Source organism: Palaemon carinicauda, chromosome 16, assembly GCF_036898095.1.
Source record: "Palaemon carinicauda isolate YSFRI2023 chromosome 16, ASM3689809v2, whole genome shotgun sequence".
Classification (NCBI taxonomy): Eukaryota; Metazoa; Arthropoda; class Malacostraca; order Decapoda; family Palaemonidae; genus Palaemon; species Palaemon carinicauda.
The window spans coordinates 25,052,397-25,072,130 of NC_090740.1; the positions used below are offsets into that span (position 1 = coordinate 25,052,397).

Below are 19,734 nucleotides of genomic sequence, written 5' to 3' on the forward strand. Positions count from 1 at the left end.
ATTTTAGTAATGGTGATCAGGTCAAGAAAATTACTCTCCCACTTTAGCCCATGGCTGTATTTTCCATATATTTTTTTTCTTCTAATTTCATGTTTTAGAATTATCACCCCTCAAGTTTTTATGTACTAAAACTGCTGCTATTCCATTAGACAGAGTGCATTATATCTAGTTAGGGCAAATATATATTTTTTTTTCTCTCTCTCTCTCTCTCTCTCTCTCTCTCTCTCTTTCTCTCTCTCTCTCTCTCTCTCTCTCTTTCTCTCTCTCTCTCTCTCTCTCTCTCTCTCTCTCTCTCTATATATATATATATATACTTATATATACATATATATATATATATATATATATATATATATATATATATATATATATATATTACTTTCCCTAAATATTTTTTCCAACATAGCAATAATGAATTACCAAGACTTATAATTAGTCGAAGTTTTGCTAGTGACAAATCTGTAATTTATTTTAAAAATTCTTTTTTCTCTTAATCTTGGAAGTGTTACTAAAACTTGAGGAAATTTTAAAGTTATTCGGTGGGTTTTAATGTTTTCTTTGAACATTAAGTCGTTAAAATTGTAATAAACTAATATTTCTATCAGTGTCGACTTTGGAGAACCATGAACCTCTCATGCTATTAAATGGTCGCTTAAATTGCCGTTGTCAATACTGACAATAATCGAGTTTATTTTAACTTGTCCATTGAGAAATATCCTTTGAGCCTTTTTACGAAGAGTTTTAATTAGTGGGATAAATCTAATCTCAGTAAAAGCCTTGGGCGACCGCTGTACCGCTGTATTGAAAATTGGATTTTGAGTAACTGACTTATTTTCACCATGAAACTGTCATTGAGTATTGTGGTGTTTCTTGATTACACTAAAAATGTTGTCGTATACTCAGTGCAGGCCAGATATATTTTAATGTCGTTACTGCTCTTAAAGCATTTTAGTTTAATTGTTCATTACTGCGCTTGTAGTGTATTTATTTCCTTTTCCTCACTGGGATATTTTCCCCTGTTCGAGCCCTTCGGCTTATAGCATCCTGCATTTCCAACTAGGGTTGTAGCGTGGTTAATGATGAGGATGATTATCCATTCGTGGAGGTGGTTGATTATAGACGGAGATTGCATCTATCATTCTTTTGTTTTTCTGTAAACCATTTGTATTTCCGGTGCTAGGATTTTAGTATCCTCTTTTTTTAATTATCCCATATATTTAAAAACGATGCTTTTTTTTTTCTTTGAAAGTTAGTTTCCATAGGGTAATACAGCAGAATTGAATATATGGTATTTTTGTGTCAAGTGTAGAAAAGAATAGCCGAGTTTACATCACTGGAAGAAGGCTTCAATTGCCGTGTGTACACATTATTTGTATTTACATCGAAGCAGGTCATAGTGAGGATATTTTCACTAGTACTTCATGGCACAGATTGCATTAAAGTTGAATACTTCCACAAGTATGTTGTTACTTTGGATGAATGTTCTAGACAGTTTTAAGCTTAAGACAGAGCAGGCGGCGGCAAGTTTGCAAATCATGCGAGGGTCTCAAGCTGTAAAACATTAGTGTCCGTCCCAACGCTTCCACAAGAGGGTAGGCTATTTTTGGAAGACGGGGCGAGTTCCCTGGCGTGCACGAAATTTATGGCTTTGGAATAATGTTGTTGCACTTATTACAGTGTTTTGAAAGTGTAAAATACTAGATGGTCTTAGATTTTTTTTTCCGTAAGAGTTTAAAGTGAACAAAATGTCTACTTAAGATCATTGTTGTTAGTGTCTGTTTTTAAATTAAAATTTACTGTGCAACATTTAATTACATATGCAAATCGTTTTAAGTGATGAAGTCCCGAAAAAAGATAAACTTCTTTTGACTATTGGTCAAAAGGAACATAGTACAGGTTGTAAAGTCAAAGTGTACAGCGCGGTTAGTTTTTGTCCGCGAGAGAGAGAGAGAGAGAGAGAGAGAGAGAGAGAGAGAGGAGAGAGAGAGAGAGAGAGAGAGAGAGAGAGAGAGAGGATGAATTTCGTAAGTTCTTGTCTTCCTTCCTCAGTGCAGTGCCGAGGCTAGGCGTCGCCAAGCAACGCGAGGGAGCTACTTGCCGTTACTATGGCAACGAAGCACGTGACCGCCATGCCACCGACGCCGCTGTAGCCGATATTCCCTTCCAAACCTTGTTGGTCCCCGGGCTGCTGCCGCTCCTCCTCCTCCACTACTCACGAGCATGTGCCTTCTCAGAGTAAATTCTCTCGGCCATTAAACTCCGTCGCGTCCCCCCCCCCCTTTTATTGATGCCTATTTTCTTATCACTCGTCGAAGGGTTTTGCTTTATTTAGTCGTAGTAGCCTGTGTGCGCTAGACTCAAGTTGTGATGGCAACAAAGGGATCATTATTAACGATATTTTGATGAATTTTTGTTAATTATCAGTACTTCGCCAGCACCGTTCCGTGTGTGTGTGTTTGTTGACTACAGTACGTGTATAGTCTAGACCGTGAGTACGCGTAACACCGCGTAACCTTGCGCGTCAGTTTTTTAGCTAAGGGTGGAAGGAATGGTGTCAGAATCGGCTAGCAGCTTTTGCGAGACAAAGAAAGGTCCATTTATAATGTCACTTTCCGTTTATTAGGCGTCACGGCTGATTAAGCCACATGAAAAGGACCTCACATTTTTGCCCGATCAATTTTGCTTTGGGTGATTATTTTAGTCGAGTATTTTGAAGTTTAGGCATTCTTATTCTGGTTTAATTAATTTGGTTTTCTTGTAACTTGTGCAACGGAAGCTTAGCATACGATAAGAAAAATAATTTAGTAATTCTGCATAATTACTTTAGGAAATTAGGTGTTTACAACCATCTGAGTCTTAGGGTGTATCGGGATTTGTATTACTAATTCTTCCAAACATCACACACAAACCTGGGTCTCTTGAATGAGATGCCAGTCTGCTATAATATAAACAAAGACTAGACGCCGTAAAAGGTGGGGCTCTGATCTTACGAGTATACAGTACCTTGCAACCAGTGTATTTCCCCAATCTCACGACCCCTAATTGACAGCCACGAATTTCTTCCAATAACCATTGTTTTGTGAATATGACGGAAACCAATACACAATATCGTATACAGTAAAAATTGATTTTTACATATAATCAAACTCTGTACTCTAGTGAAGGGCAATGCTAATGCTAGAGAAGCCATAAAATAATTGTGCTTACAACATTACCTGGGGAGGTAAGACTTAGGGGGTGAATCTTGATGTGAGTGAGGTAGGAATTTATTTCTGTCGCGTACGTGATTTGTCTGTTGGCTTGCGAGAGTGGTAGCGGTAGGACACATGATTTACCAACAAGAAGGGTCTTTGCATTTGAATAATTATGATTTTGAAGAGGCAGTGGGGAGGGGAGGGGTTGGTGTGAATTCGGTTATATAAGATCTATATTATTTATTAGTAGACGTCTTCTCGTTGTTCTTGTACTAGTAGTGATTTCGCGAGTGATCTTTCATCTAAATGGTCTGATTCATCCGGGAAATATTGTTGACTAGTGTGCGCGACCCGTCAAAAATGACTGCTGAATATTTAGACATGCCACCACAGACACAGATTCAACTCTTTCAATCAATCCCACTTTCCCAACTACAGTACAACACGGCAGTTTTGGGAATTTGTAGGATATTGTTGTTTTAGTGTGTATCTTTCGTGGTATTCCCTTACACCAGGGTATGAATACTCTCCCCTTACCCGAGAAACGCAGGGAATGAATAGTCATAAGTTTGGTAACCACGCTCAGCATGACAGAAAAGAAAATGTCTATATTTGAGTGTGTATGTATGTATATATATATATAATATATATATATATATATATATATATATATATATATATATATATATATATATATATATATACACATACATATAATGTTAGGTTTAGGGAGAGAGAGAGAGAGAGAGAGAGAGAGAGAGAGAGAGAGAGAGAGAGAGAGAGAGAGAGAGAGAGAGAGAGAGAGAGGGTATGCTCTTTTATACGAGGGAGGTGTTTCCTATGTTTTAGCAATGTTCTCCCCCGCTCCATCTTATTGCAGAAAGAATCCGTGTACCTGTCTTCATACTCCGATAGTTAATAACCACACCTCGGCGCACTCCCATATATTTTATTAAGCGCAGAAATTTATCAACTGAGTGTAGTCGTCCTCAGTTTTTCTTTCATATGTTGATGACGTCTGACAGACATCTTTAATTAGTTGCAGTTTCCCTTTCCTCAATAACCTCTTTTCTCGCCGGAGGGAATCGCAGCCTTTTAGCTGAGAGGGGTTACTCCTCCCTCTCCCTCCCCCTCACTGCCAAGGGAGAAGGGTGAGGTGATGCTGATGCTTTCCGATCAATTTATTTCAATATTACTTTTATTTTTGTATAAGGGTAAAATCGTTTTTACAATACTTGTTTCTCTTCCTCCTTTTTTTCATATTTTATAGTTATATAAGAAAGATCAGATATAATATTCTTGAAATATTTTGTTTTTATTTGTTCATTACTTCTCGTAGTTTATTTATTTCCTTGTTTCATTTCCTCCCAGAGCTATTTTTCCTGATAGAGCCTTGAGCTAATAGCATCCTGCTTATCCAACTAGAGTTGTAGCTTAGCTTTTAATAATAATAAGTATGGACCGGGAAATGCCAACAGAAAAAAAACAAGCGTTGTTATTATTATTATTATTATTATTATTATTATTAGTATTAGTATTATTATTACTATTATTATTATTATTACTCTTATTATTATTATTATTATTATTATTATTATTAGCTAAAACCTTAGTTGGTAAAGCAAGATGCTATAAGCTAAGGGCTCTAACAGCGAAAAATAGCCGAATGAGGAAAGGAAATAAGTAAATAAAAACCCTAGTTGGTAAAGCAAGATGCTATAAGCTAGGGCTCTAACGGGGAAAAAATACGAGTGAGGAAAGGAAATAAATAAACGATTTAAGAAGTAATGAACAAATAGAATGAAATATTGGGGAGGAAAAGAAAACAAGCGCGTCAAATATCAACAGAAGTAACACGTGAGGGGAAGGGTTTTAGGAATTAATCCAGTCGTACTAAAAATAGATGTTCACATAATTAGACGGCTCAATTCAGGATTCTAGGCGTGTGAAAGAAAATCAAACGGTGCGAATACTTTTGCAGTGTTTTTGCAAAGGATACATATATAGGTTACACGTGAATCCACCAATTCGTAGGTTTTGAAAGGAGAATTTAAAGATAACTGCGATTGTCTCTGTATGCTAACGTAGATGGAAAATTCTCTCTCTCTCTCTCTCTCTCTCTCTCTCTCTCTCTCTCTCTCTCTCTCTCTCTCTCTCTCCTCTCTCTCTCTCTCTCTCTCTCTGTGTGTGGATTAAAAGGAAAATTTTAAAATATTTTACGAAATAAGGTGAGACTATTTCGAAAATTCTCTCTCTCTCTCTCTCTCTCTCTCTCTCTCTCTCTCTCTCTCTCTCTCTCTCTCTCCTCTCTCTCTCTCTCTCTCTCTCTCTCAGTCCTAGATATATCTGGAAACCATATAGCTGTCGTCGAAGACGTTACAATATGCACTCCATTTGTAGCAGTACGGATTACGGACTTCAGGAAGTGTACAGTTGTTGCGGAGAGAGAGAGAGAGAGAGAGAGAGAGAGAGAGAGAGAGAGAGAGAGATAGAGTGAGAGAGAGAGAGAGAGAGATTAATTGCTCTTTCTTGATCGTAAATTATTTCTGATTAATATATATTTTAATCAAATATCTCAATTCTGAATGTACTCAAAATTACCTGTAATGGCATTGGTGTGTTTCTTGCCACATGCAATTCGAGAGAGAGATTAATTGCTCTTTGCTAGTCATAAATTATTTCAGATTAGTATTTATATTTTTTAAATATCTTCAATTTAGAAAGTATGTTAAGATATATAATCACATTGTCACTTGCAACACTCAAATAATCGTGCCATGCAAGTTTTGGGGGTAAAATTAATATGCCTCAGAAACTGTTTTATGGTAATTAATGAAGGCGTTTGGTTTGAGTGAAGGGTGGAGTCGAAGAGTCTTTCTGTCTCTTCAGGTTTGGTCATCTCATTTTCTCTGTGACAGGCGGGAGTTTGACGTCATATATGAGTGATCTATTTATGGAATCTCTTTTTTCCAGTGTTTTGAGTTTCTCTGTCTGGGACCGACTGACTTTTGAATTGAGAGAAATTGGGGGACCTTTTTTTTTTAAAGAAGAATATAAAAAAGAATCGTGTAGAGAGAGACATACTATTATCTCGTTCAAATAGGGTTAATAATGATTGTTGTAATGTACGAAATCATGTTATACTTATCTAGCTATTAACCCAATCTCTCTCTCTCTCTCTCTCTCTCTCTCCTCTCTCTCTCTCTCTCTCTCTCTCTCTCTCTCTCTCTCTCTCTCCGTTCAGCGGGTCTGTGTTTTGTATTATGAAGGACGTAGATTTTAGTTTGGGTACTCGTTCAAGAAAAGTATCAATGATTTACTATTATTCGTAAAAATAAACTATGCATGTATATTTGCGTTCACTTACCCACACCATTATCTTTACGAGTTCTGTTGGTCCTTTCTCACCGTTTTCTATTTTTTTCCCCTTAACCTTTTCCCTCTACTTTGCTCTTAATTGTAGTCCAGCCTGAACCTTCCCGTAAGTATGTTTACTGTTACACGTCAGACAGATGAGAGGAGTTCGAGTGGAAGTGCTAAGCAGGTTTGAATTATTGTTTTATTTGACTTAAAAGAAAATTAAAGGGAACTTATTTCTGTTTGGTCGTGGATTAATTCGTCTTGGAACATAGTATTCTTGAATTGGCTGCCACGATATTGTTCAAATTATTTTATTCATTTATGTATAGTCGAATTGTAAATAATTTTTCATTAGAGTTGTCTTTTAATCCTAAAACAACGTTCTTGGATGTGTAATTATCTTTCGAAGCCTTCATTGTCTGCAGCACTCACAGTTTTCTAGATGTTCTTTTGTCTTGGTTTGTAATTTGGGATTCGATTTCAGTTCACGTTGAAGACATTCTTACCTAGAATCATCTTCAACCAGAACTTGAATATTTGTCGCTCTCATGGTCCGACTTCGGTACAGTACACAAAGATCTTGGAATCTTTATTCTTCCCCGTTATGTTTTTCCCGTTCAGGTAAAGGTCTGGAAGTTCAGTGCATAAGTCTTGTGATGGACAGGCTCTGACGGTAGCAGAATATCAAAGGTCATTTTGTTCTCTTACGTCTGCGAGAGACTAAACATAATTTTAGTACTTGTTTCTGTTGTTGATGCTTTTAGGATTGAAAGTTTAGCTTTGTAATGTAATTACCGTAGTCTCTTTTTTTGAGGAATTTATGTTCATAAGATAATTAATGTAGTATAATTAAGCAAATGCTAAACCATTTTTTTTTCTTATACTATTCAGAAATCGGTACCTATACTCATGTAAATAGTTAGGAAATATCCTAAAAACGTAGAGTTCCACATAGCTTGTGATTGGCCAAGATGATTAAGGTATACATGACTGGAAGAATAATACTTTTCGTTGGCGTGAAATAGTTCGGAAGCCTTGCAGTAAAGCAGTCTGAAAGAATAGACAGGTCTCAACTTTACTTATGGTATTAATTTTTTAGTCTCCCAACATCTTCCATTGTATTATCCCCCTCAACAAAATTAATTTACTGTCTGTTTCCATTCTTCTGATAAACGTCTACACATTGGATGTTAATCAGTTTCTGCAATTTCTCCTCGACTAAATCAGTTTCTGCAGTTTCTCCTCACTAGTCCAAATCAGTTTTTGCAATTTCTCCTGACTAGTCCTAATCAGTTTCTGCCATTTCTTCTCAGTAGTCCAAATCAGTTTTTGCAATTTCTCCTGACTAGTCCTAATCAGTTTCTGCCATTTCTTCTCAGTAGTCCAAATCAGTTTTTGCAATTTCTCCTGACTAGTCCTAATCAGTTTCTGCCATTTCTTCTCAGTAGTCCAAATCAGTTTCTGCAATTTCTTCTCAGTAGTCCAAATCAGTTTCTGCAATTTCTTCTCAGTAGTCCAAATCAGTTTCTGCAATTTCTTCTCAGTAGTCCAAATCAGTTTCTGCAATTTCTTCTCACTACTCCAAATCAGTTTCTGCAATTTCTTCTCAGTAGTCCAAATCAGTTTCTGCAATTTCTTCTCAGTAGTCCAAATCAGTTTTTGCAATTTCTCCTGACTAGTCCTAATCAGTTTCTGCCATTTCTTCTCAGTAGTCCAAATCAGTTTCTGCAATTTCTTCTCAGTAGTCCAAATCAGTTTCTGCAATTTCTTCTCAGTAGTCCAAATCAGTTTCTGCAATTTCTTCTCAGTAGTCCAAATCAGTTTCTGCAATTTCTTCTCAGTAGTCCAAATCAGTTTTTGCAATTTCTCCTGACTAGTCCTAATCAGTTTCTGCCATTTCTTCTCAGTAGTCCAAATCAGTTTTTGCAATTTCTCCTGACTAGTCCTAATCAGTTTCTGCCATTTCTTCTCAGTAGTCCAAATCAGTTTTTGCAATTTCTCCTGACTAGTCCTAATCAGTTTCTGCCATTTCTTCTCAGTAGTCCAAATCAGTTTTTGCAATTTCTCCTGACTAGTCCTAATCAGTTTCTGCCATTTCTTCTCAGTAGTCCAAATCAGTTTCTGCAATTTCTTCTCAGTAGTCCAAATCAGTTTCTGCAATTTCTTCTCAGTAGTCCAAATCAGTTTCTGCAATTTCTTCTCAGTAGTCCAAATCAGTTTCTGCAATTTCTTCTCAGTAGTCCAAATCAGTTTCTGCAATTTCTTCTCAGTAGTCCAAATCAGTTTTTGCAATTTCTCCTGACTAGTCCTAATCAGTTTCTGCCATTTCTTCTCAGTAGTCCAAATCAGTTTTTGCAATTTCTCCTGACTAGTCCTAATCAGTTTCTGCCATTTCTTCTCACTAGTCCAAATCAGTTTTTGCAATTTCTCCTGACTAGTCCTAATCAGTTTCTGCCATTTCTTCTCAGTAGTCCAAATCAGTTTCTGCAATTTCTTCTCAGTAGTCCAAATCAGTTTCTGCAATTTCTTCTCAGTAGTCCAAATCAGTTTCTGCAATTTCTTCTCAGTAGTCCAAATCAGTTTCTGCAATTTCTTCTCACTACTCCAAATCAGTTTCTGCAATTTCCTCTCACTAGTCCAAATAAATTTCTGCAATTTCCTCTCACTAGTCCAAATCAGTTTCTGCAATTTCTCCTCGACTAAATCAGTTTCTGCAGTTTCTCCTCACTAGTCCAAATCAGTTTTTGCAATTTCTCCTGACTAGTCCTAATCAGTTTCTGCCATTTCTTCTCAGTAGTCCAAATCAGTTTTTGCAATTTCTCCTGACTAGTCCTAATCAGTTTCTGCCATTTCTTCTCAGTAGTCCAAATCAGTTTCTGCAATTTCTTCTCAGTAGTCCAAATCAGTTTCTGCAATTTCTTCTCAGTAGTCCAAATCAGTTTCTGCAATTTCTTCTCAGTAGTCCAAATCAGTTTCTGCAATTTCTTCTCACTACTCCAAATCAGTTTCTGCAATTTCCTCTCACTAGTCCAAATAAATTTCTGCAATTTCCTCTCACTAGTCCAAATCAGTTTCTGCAATTTCTCCTCGACTAAATCAGTTTCTGCAGTTTCTCCTCACTAGTCCAAATCAGTTTTTGCAATTTCTCCTGACTAGTCCTAATCAGTTTCTGCCATTTCTTCTCAGTAGTCCAAATCAGTTTTTGCAATTTCTCCTGACTAGTCCTAATCAGTTTCTGCCATTTCTTCTCAGTAGTCCAAATCAGTTTCTGCAATTTCTTCTCAGTAGTCCAAATCAGTTTCTGCAATTTCTTCTCAGTAGTCCAAATCAGTTTCTGCAATTTCTTCTCAGTAGTCCCAATCAGTTTCTGCAATTTCTTCTCACTACTCCAAATCAGTTTCTGCAATTTCTTCTCAGTAGTCCAAATCAGTTTCTGCCATTTCTTCTCGGTAGTCCAAATCAGTTTCTGCCATTTCTTCTCAGTAGTCCAAATCAGTTTCTGCCATTTCTTCTCAGTAGTCCAAATCAGTTTCTGCAATTTCTTCTCAACATTCCAAATCAGTTTCTGCAATTTCTTCTCAACATTCCAAATAAGTTTCTGTAATTTCTTCTCAATAGTCCAAATCGGTTTCTGCAATTTCTTCTCAATAGTCCAAATCGGTTTCTGCAATTTCTTCTTAATAGTCCCAATCGGTTTCTGCAATTTCTCACCTCTAGTATAAATCAAGACTGCATTGTGTGCTCTTATGGGAAGTCTGGTTTTATGCACTTAGTACTACAGTACTACTGTCCTCTTCAATTTTACATCATTCCATCTATATATTGCATATATTAAACAGCCCTGAAGTTATTTTAATCCCATATTACTGTCCCAGTTTTACACCAACCCAGTCCTTTCTATCTTTTCCGTACCCTCTTAGACTCAAAACACTGATGTTCTATTAACCTCATCATCAATATTATTATCGCCATTTCTTAGTCTATTTGGCCTTAAAAGTTATTATAACTTATCGTTATATTTTTGCCTTGATTATGGTCACAATCACATTCTACTCACTTCCTGTCAAAGTAAACCTATTGCATATCTTATCTAAGTTATGCATTTTAGCTTTTGATGTATACCTTTATAATCTCTTTATTATACACATTTTTTTTCTTTTGTTTCCTCTGTTAAGAAAAACATACCAATGAATATTCTTCTTTGAAAATTAGCATTTCTAACAATAAACCACTTTCAAACTCACTTCGACAGGAGGCAAGAATTTATTTGTTCAGGGAAACTGCGTATATTACCATTGTTATCATATCTTTCTTTGTTACCTACCATTGCATTTACATATTCAACTCGCACACCTAATTTTTATATTATCGTAGAGCCGCCTTGCAGATGTTTAAATTTTCCATAAAAAACAATCTTTTATTGTTATTTAGAATCTGTTGACCCTGTACACATTTTGTTGTACCTATAAAATGACGGAATTAATATTCCAGTTTCATTTTTTTCAAAGATCTTCCTAATAATACAGATTTTACCGTATTTCTTAGTTCTACGAAATTCAGTTAAGTCAGCTATAATTGCTCTTTCTCATTTTTTTACGCAGACACCTTAAATTTACAAATGTTGAAATAGGGCATTATACTTTTCTCTTTACCCACATATGGTACATTCAAGGCCCTAAAATCTTAGTGATTTCTAACTTTCTGGTATCATCAGCATTCTTTAAAAAAAAAAAAATGTATGTTGACTGTTTCTGTGATCTATTGACAAATGTATCCTAATTGTGTCATTGGCAAAGCCTCCTTCGAGATGGATGTTTGAAGAAAGTCCGACTCGGTAATTGGAATATGAAAGAAAGTGTTCTTTTTGTTGTGTTACTGTTGGTAGAACACTTTTCTAAGTGAATGGTATCTTTCTTTCTTGGGGAGAGTAGTTTGGATAAGCATTCGGTGCGTCAAGATAAAGGTTTTATTATGATGAAATTTGATTATTTTTTTTATTATTATTATTTGCCTAAACTTTATTTAGAATTTAAGTCTTTGAAATTGTTTCTTAATCTTATAATTTTTTATGAATTGTACTTGAACGTGTTATAATCTTTGAACTTAAACTAAATTTAATTTATTTTTATTCAAAATGGTCTATTTTTTAAATTATTTTATTTTAATTTTTTACTTATTAATTATTTATATAGACAACTGAAACATTAACTGTCTCGTAGACGCTATCATGTTTGTTCTCTTTTTCTCCCTCCATCCCCCGGGTCTTGTGCTGATCCTGCTGTCCTGACACCACTCCATTTGGCATCCTTCGTCGCCATGGCTACGCATCATCGGTTTGACGCTCTGACCTCGCTTCTACGAAAGCAGCACTTTTAAGGTCAGCGTCGAAACGTGGATGAGCGGGATGATGAACGGCATGGATGGATGTACGACTCAAAATGGCACTGCCTCCTCCAACTCCTCTCAGAGTGGCCACATTGAGGAGTCCAAAACAAACCTCATTGTCAACTACCTCCCGCAGAACATGACTCAAGAGGAGATACGGTCACTGTTCTCTTCCATAGGCGAGCTCGAGTCGTGCAAATTAATCAGAGACAAGGTCACAGGTGAGTCAGGTGCGAGATCTACTACTTTTGTTGGCCCCCTTTGCCCACCCCCCTCCCTCCAAAGCCACGCCTTCACTAACACAACCATTCATCTCGCCTCCCCCCTCCCCCCCCCCTTTCCCAAAAACGACCTACTAACATGTTCTTCCTACTAATGAGCCGATTTATATTCATTATGTTATTCTTGATTTGAGCTAAGAAGATAGCTTATGGAGAAGCATACCTTTTGAGTTCATTCAATGTTTCACGAATTGAAAGTTGAAAGAAAGCATTTTTTTTTTATGGAATGCTTGACGACCAAGATTCTTAAGTGAAATCACATCATCACATCTGAATCACTTTTGAATTTCATGATTCTAAAGTGTAATCACATCTTATTCACTTTCTGAATTTCATGATTCTGAATTGTAATCACATCTGATTACTTTTGAATTCCAAGATTCTTGAGTAGATCACATCTGATTCTCTTTAGAATTTCAAATTCTAAAGTGTAATCACAAACGATTCACTTTGGAATTAAAAGATTCTCGAGTGAAATCACCTCATCACATCAGATTAACTTTGGAATTCTAGGATTCATAAGTGAAATCACATCCGATTCACTTTGGAACTCCGTGATTCTCAAGTGAAGTCACATCTGATTCACTGGAATTCCAGGATTTTAAAGTGAAATCCCATCTGAATCACTTTGGAATTTAGCTTTTGAAAGTGAAATATCGAAAGTTAACTCGAAAGAATTCATAGTCATTTCTCAAGTCCCTTGAAAGGCTCTCCCTTCTTCCCCATCACCCATCGACCTTTGAATTAATTCTATAGTATCGTAAGGTTAGTATACTGAATAGCTGAAAGACATCAGATCATAATATTCGTAAAAGAAAAATTAATTATTTTTTTAGTACTTTATTTTGCTATCTTTTAATTAAGATTTTATTTTGGTACTTTTCAAAAATTTGCTTTTACACAATGGTCATTCTTTTTGGATCTTTAGCTTATCAGTGTATTAAGAGTAGTGTTAAGACGTAGATGCCTGCTTTCTTTACGTTTTCTGGTGGACTGGGCTGGTGTCGTCTCCTATAAATGCTAATTTTCGTTTAATGAAGTTTGTAATTGTAAATGCTATCAGAAAATATTTTTTAGTTCCATGTATTGATACAATTGTATATAAAAGCATTTATTCAATTTACTTGAACGTCGTACAATTTATATATAATCATCATCATGTATTATCGGTGGAAATGCTATATTTCAATAAAAAACTAATTGTAATTAGTTACATTTTTATCAAGTCACTTGTATATCAAACCATCTCGAAAGCACATTTATTCAATTTACTTGAGCATCGTAGAAATTTATATATAATCGTCAAGAAGTATTCTCAGTGAAAATTATATATTCCAATAAAAAAAACTAATAATTAGTTACATATTTTTATCAATTCACTAAAGTACGCGTTTTACGAAATTTTATTTTATTTAAAAATCTAGTTACTGCTTTTTACATAGGATATAAGATTATTGATACCTCTTACCATTCATTTATTCGAGGTGGCCTTGTCCAGTGAATCAGAAAATATACTATTATTATTATTATTATTATTATTATTATTATTATTATTATTATTATTATTATTATTATTCAAAGCTTTTATTATCACTTCAGCATTACTTATCTAAAAGTTAGAGAGCTTGAGTTCATGATTCTGCTTTCCTTAATTGTTTGCCAATTTAGATATTACGTTTGCTTTGTAGACTTTCATCATTTGTAAGCTTGTTTGTGAATATATGGTATATTTCTTATATTGGATTTTCTGGTAGTTGGCTCTGAAAGTTACTTTTTATTCATTGTAATTATATATTTTCCAAGTTTTAACAATATAGGCATCTCTACACGGAGAAAGGTTTGTCAAGGAATGCAGTTGATATTATTTTTGTACTTTAACGGAAACTCACATCTACACGGTATTTTTGATTTGGTTATTTATTTTGTGAGAATAAAAGTTTAACACTGAAATAATGTAGAGAGATGCTTCCTCTTATGATGACTGACATTGTAGTGCTTATAAAATAACAGTGTGGTTTCTCTTAGAAATTAATAATGTTTGTTCTCTTAAAAAAAAATAGTGTTGACTCTTAAAATAATAATAGTGTGGGTTCTCTTAGAATAATGATAGTGTGGGTTCTCTTAAAAAAAATAATAGCGTTGATTCTCTTAAAAAAAATAGTGTGGGTTCTATGAAAAAAAAAATAATAGTGTTGCTTCTCTTTAAAAAATAATAGTGTTGCTTCTCTTAAAAGAATAATAGCGTTGGTTTTCTTAAAAATAACAGTGTTGGTTCTCTTTAAAAATAATAGTGTTGGTTCTCTTAAAAAATTAAAGTGCTGGTTCTCTTAGAAAATAGTGTGGGTTCTCTTAAAAAAGATGATAGTGTTGTTTCTCTTTAAAAAGAATAATCGTGTTTTTTATGCATTATATTAACTTTTTCCATATCGTTTGCTTGTCTATCTTAAGATCCTGAAATAGATAATCTCTGGCAGAGCAGAAGAGGTTGAATTCTTAATCCTGTTTTACTTGAAGTTTAGTAAATTTAAGAAGGATGTTAAAACTCGCAAACTCTTTCGAATTACAAATCCACATTGAATGGAGAAATTAATAGTAGATGTAATGTGATAGATATAAAAATAACTTTAAAAATGCTTCTTTTCGATTTCCTGTTAAGGAAAATAACTTTAAAAATGCTTCTTTTCGCTTTCCTGTTAAGGAAAATAACTTTAAAAATGCTTCTTTTCGATTTCCTGTTAAGGAAAATAACTTTAAAAATGCTTCTTTTCGATTTCCTGTTAAGGAAAAGACTAATCCTTGTTATGCACCACCTTCGTGGAACTAAATACTTGTAGTTAAGTAACTCTATTTGAATGTTAACAATCCAATTGTCTATGGGGTTTATACTTAACCAGGTCAATGCCGATAATGAAAAGTGGTGTTAATCCGTCCAATTAATTCAAGATTCATTAAATTGTATTTTATCATATTGAAAAAACTGAAAATGTTGTTGTAGATTCTCTTGCAATCATGTAGCCCGTAGAACTTGCAAACCAAGGAAGAATACTGTATACACTTCTCTGCTAATCTTTCATCGCTGGAGGGCATTGCAAACTTCGATTAACTATGAAGTCATGCTTCCTGTCTCTGCGGTAGTAGTAGTTTTTAAGGTTCTTTCTAGTTTAAAGGCATTTGAAAAGTGGATATTAAGAAGTAATGCACCATAACCCATTAGAGCAAAATGATTAGCAAACTGTGAATGGTCTGGACACCAAGCCTCAGCGCATAATCGTTGTATTTAAATCTGGCATATCAGACTTATTTTAGGCAGAAAGGAATAAGAAAACATTTGACTGTTCACGGACTATTCACACCTACTCCAGCATGGAATTCTTTGAATTTAGGGTTCTTTGGTATTTTGCATAGGCTACCTTGACAGAATCAAGATAATACAGTACTCTGTTAATCCTGGATAGAATACTGGCAATTCCCAGTTTCACATTTCTATAATCTTTTAGTCCACGGCCGAATAAACGTTGAATAGAAGGTAATGAGTTGGTAAAGACATGAAGCATTGTAGACGAGTGCCAAAAATGTCTTAAAATGGAATCAATAGTGTTTCCATTAATGCCCCACGTATGTCATACCCAAATCAATCTGTAACTTCCAAGTCCCTCCTTAAGGCACACGTCCAGTTGCTATAAAAAGATTCAAAATTTAAACAAATTACTAAATCACATGCGTTTTGAATATTTCGGTTTTTTTTTTTTTTTTTTTTTTTTTTTTTTTTTTTTTTTTTTTTTTTTTTTTTTTTTTAATGGTGGTGTTTTGTAAAAACGTACAATATTGGCAAATATTTTTTTCTGCAGAATGTTAATGTTTTTGCAAAAATGTACAGCATTGTGAAATAAAAATTATTTTTCTTAAGCCACGAGTCCTTATAGAAAACACGTTCATTGTTGAGTTGAGTTGATTTTTTTTTTCCTGGAAAAACAATAATATTGAGCTCCATTAAGCTTTGCTGTGGTCGTAGTAGAACTGAAGCTCTGGCAGTACTGTGTATAAATGAAAATTGAACAAGACTGCGAGACTGGGCACATAATAACATTTTAGATTAAGGTGAGGATAGCAATTACTTTAGATTATTAACAGTCTAATCCGCAAAAGTCATCGGACCAGAAAAATCACATTTCACTGCGTATAGCATGAGCAGCATTATCCTGAGCTATTTGATTCATATGGGGGAGGAGGTTATCTTTGGTACTAGAAAATCCCATTCCCGTCGCTGTCTAAATCCAACACCTGATATCTGACTCCTGGGTGTGAAAACCGTAATTACTTAGATATTTAATATTTTCCATTTCACCATAGCCGTTTTACAAATATTTGCCTAAATGTTTCGTGACACTGTATCTACAGAGAGTTGGTTTTCGACCATTTTTATAATTTAAGGGTGTCTTATAAATGCCAATAGTTATGTCACTGAAGTCGATAAAAGTACGTTGTATAATTAGGTTATGGATAAATGTTTAGATATTTTAACAACATGCTTTTGCCTCGTATTTCAGTTTATTTATAGCCAGACTCGATAAAAAAAAGTTGTTCTAAAAAGAAAAACAGACGGCGTCATGAAGCTTCAGAACTTTGTCTACAACGAGGCCTAGAAGTTAGAATTCCCTAATGCATTACAATACCTATAGAATCGCATGTGTTAGCAGTGTACACAACTATAAAATCGTGAAAAAAAAAATCAACAGTACAGCGTGTCGGGTTAATACAATTGAAGCCAGGTGTGTGTGTGTGTTTGTGTGTACGCATTGGGAAATGTCATTTATTGTGTAAATGGAAAGTACGAGGGTGGATCTATTTCGCTCTCCGGAGAAAAGGGACTACTGACCTTTTAAAACTTATTTCGGAAATAATGAGATAGAGACCGCGAGGAGGTCTGTGTCCTTTACAAACTTATGTTCTTTGGTCTTGTGCCTTTATTGACGGCAGGTGGAACGTCCCTTTAAAACGTGTTACCTGGTTTCACCTGCTCGTAAAGGGGAACTGCCTCCACCCCTCCACCACCTCCTCCTCCTTCCCCTCCTCCTCTCATTGTATCATACGTAGGACGTTTGATCTCGTGGGTTCATTCACCCCTTTTTATTATAATTGTTGTTTTCATCAAATTAGTGACACGAGGCTTTTGAAGGCCCCACGGGGATGAAATTCAAGTATTTGCTGAGAATCTCTTTTTATAATCGTTTGTGTTGTCGGGAATGGACGGCGGTCTGGCTTTTTCTTATCTTTGGTGGTCGAGATTTTTCTCTTGATGCTGTGTGATATTTATTGTCCAATTAATTGTTCATTAGGCGGTTTTTTATAGCCTTTTAATTTCTTATTGGAAAGACACTATTTTCTGTGATTCTGTGAGTAGCCTTTTGAGAAGAGAGTAGAATGTGTGTTAGGCTTAATTATTCTTTGATGCCGTTCAGGTGTGATAATGCACGTTGTTAGTTTGTTAGTTCACCTTTAAAAGTATTGTTTGTGACAGGCCTGCCTACCTACCTGCCTGCCCCCTACCACTTCACCCCTGAGTAGGTATCTTCAAGGTCACAGAGGAGGCGACTGGAAAGCACCTTTTCTCCACAACGGAGCTTTAGAAAAATGAAATAAAAAAAAAGCCCACGTTCGTTTCAGTAGATATCAATGCGAACACAGCAGGGTTTTAGGATGGCTGGACCAAGGTTCAACCAGGGTCTATAAAGTTCAACCTCCTTGAGCTGGACACCTTTTTTTCCCTCTGAGAAAATTAGCCGGGTTCTTTTCCACGGTGTCCATTACACCTGGTCTCTTTAGCGCGCTTTTGAAAGGTAAGGTGATCTGAATTGGTTTAATTTTTACCTTCTCTTTTAGATGCCAAAATTAATTAGCAAATCTCATCTTTGTATACTGGTTAATAATGTTTTAGAGGTAACCATGCCTTTAGCTAAACTTCAAATTAGTGATTGCTTTCTTGCAAGTCATTCGGTTACTCATTAGTGGTAGTGCTGTAGAATATACACATTTTCTTGAACGAGACCAAAAAGCTTTGCAAGTGTATTTGACCGGGGATAGATATTTTAGTTTCTTTTTGAAGAATTGGTACAGAAACACTTGCAAATATGACTATTTTAAAGTTTGCAGGGATGATGTCGTTAGAGCTTTCAGCGTTACTTGTAACAAATGATTTGTTTAAATCATATACAGTGTATATATATATATATATATATATATATATATATATATATATATATATATATATATATATTAAAGTTGTGTTTTTTCCGTTCAGGCTCAGTGCCATTGCCAGACGGATAACTACTCGGCCTCTCCCCGTCCCTCGGGTAGAGGAAGTAATCATACCCGAGAGGTACACTCGGACACCGCAACCTCTCGCAAATCTGCTTTTGTCTGTATATCTAAAAATTACGCCGTCATTTTTTGACGGGTCTCTTACTCTAGTAATATATTGACCGTAAAAAAGTTGCGATACGAACCCCGGCCCAATGGTTGCCGTTAACAGTCATGAGGAGAGAACGGCCTGAACGCGAATGCATCGGTGATACGCGTATGAGTTGGGAACTCTTCCCTCGGCGGAGGGATACGGGCGAGGGGATTGGGGGGAGGGGGGATTGGATTGAGGGGTCACAGACGGCGTATAACGTGGAGAGGAGAAGGTTGCGTCCTTTGTGGTCTTGTCATCCTGTGAACCACCGACGCCCAGCGTCTCCATAGCCAGGAGATGAGGAGTAATGATTTGTTACGGTTTTAATAACCTGCCATTAATGGGAGTTTTATTTTCACCATATTCTAAATTGTTTACCAATTTATTTATTACAGCGACGATTTATTTAAATTGTTTTATAATAAACGTTCTAATGACTATAAACTACGTAATATTATAAGACCTTTTTTCATAAATGGAATAAAATTGCTGAATCTCGAAATGAGAGTATCCTATTTATAGTGCTATTTTTAGTATCGCATTATATCCTGGCATATGTGCATCTGTCTGGCCGCTGTCTGCCTTTCTATAGTTGACGAACTGCGTCTAAGTAACCTTACAGTATGTGGAGATGTTGAAATACACAAGTGGTGAATGATGGAAGGTGCAGAGAGGATATATTCGCTTGTTAATCGAGACAGGAGAAGGATTTAACTACTGTGTAAACGAGGAAACCCCAAGGACGAGAGAGAGAGAGAGAGAGAGAGAGAGAGAGAGAGAGAGAGAGAGAGATGCAGTGGGTGTTTCGGGGCGTTCTGAGGGGTGGTTGGTTGGTTGGTAAGGGAACGGCTATCGATCCGCTGGCGTCATCCCCGTCAGCACACACACACACACACACATACACTCACACACTCATGCTCTCTCCCTGAAGTGGTACCCTCTGGTTAGCTTGCTCGCTCCCCTCTCTCTCTCTCTCTCTCTCTCTCTCTCTCTCTCTCTCTCTCTCTCTCTCTCTCTCTCTCTCTCTCTCTCTCTAGTGATGTGGCTGCTGCTACGTCTCCCT

At 35.9% G+C, this 19,734-nt stretch overlaps 1 protein-coding gene across 19 annotated transcripts in view; it reads left to right on the top strand.

The window, feature by feature from the left end:
- Window positions 1-19,734, top strand: part of LOC137655695 (ELAV-like protein 1) — a 310,530-nt gene that overhangs the window by 176,835 nt on the left and 113,961 nt on the right. For 15 of the 19 annotated variants that reach the window (XM_068389671.1, XM_068389670.1, XM_068389672.1 and 12 more), the window contains one exon: window positions 11,922-12,169. In XM_068389671.1, the coding sequence (XP_068245772.1) occupies window positions 11,950-12,169 (220 nt within the window). In that variant the 5' untranslated portion in view covers window positions 11,922-11,949. The remainder of the gene's footprint in view (window positions 1-11,921; window positions 12,170-19,734) is intronic. The other 4 variants (XM_068389668.1, XM_068389676.1, XM_068389681.1 and 1 more) reach the window with 1 other exon arrangement.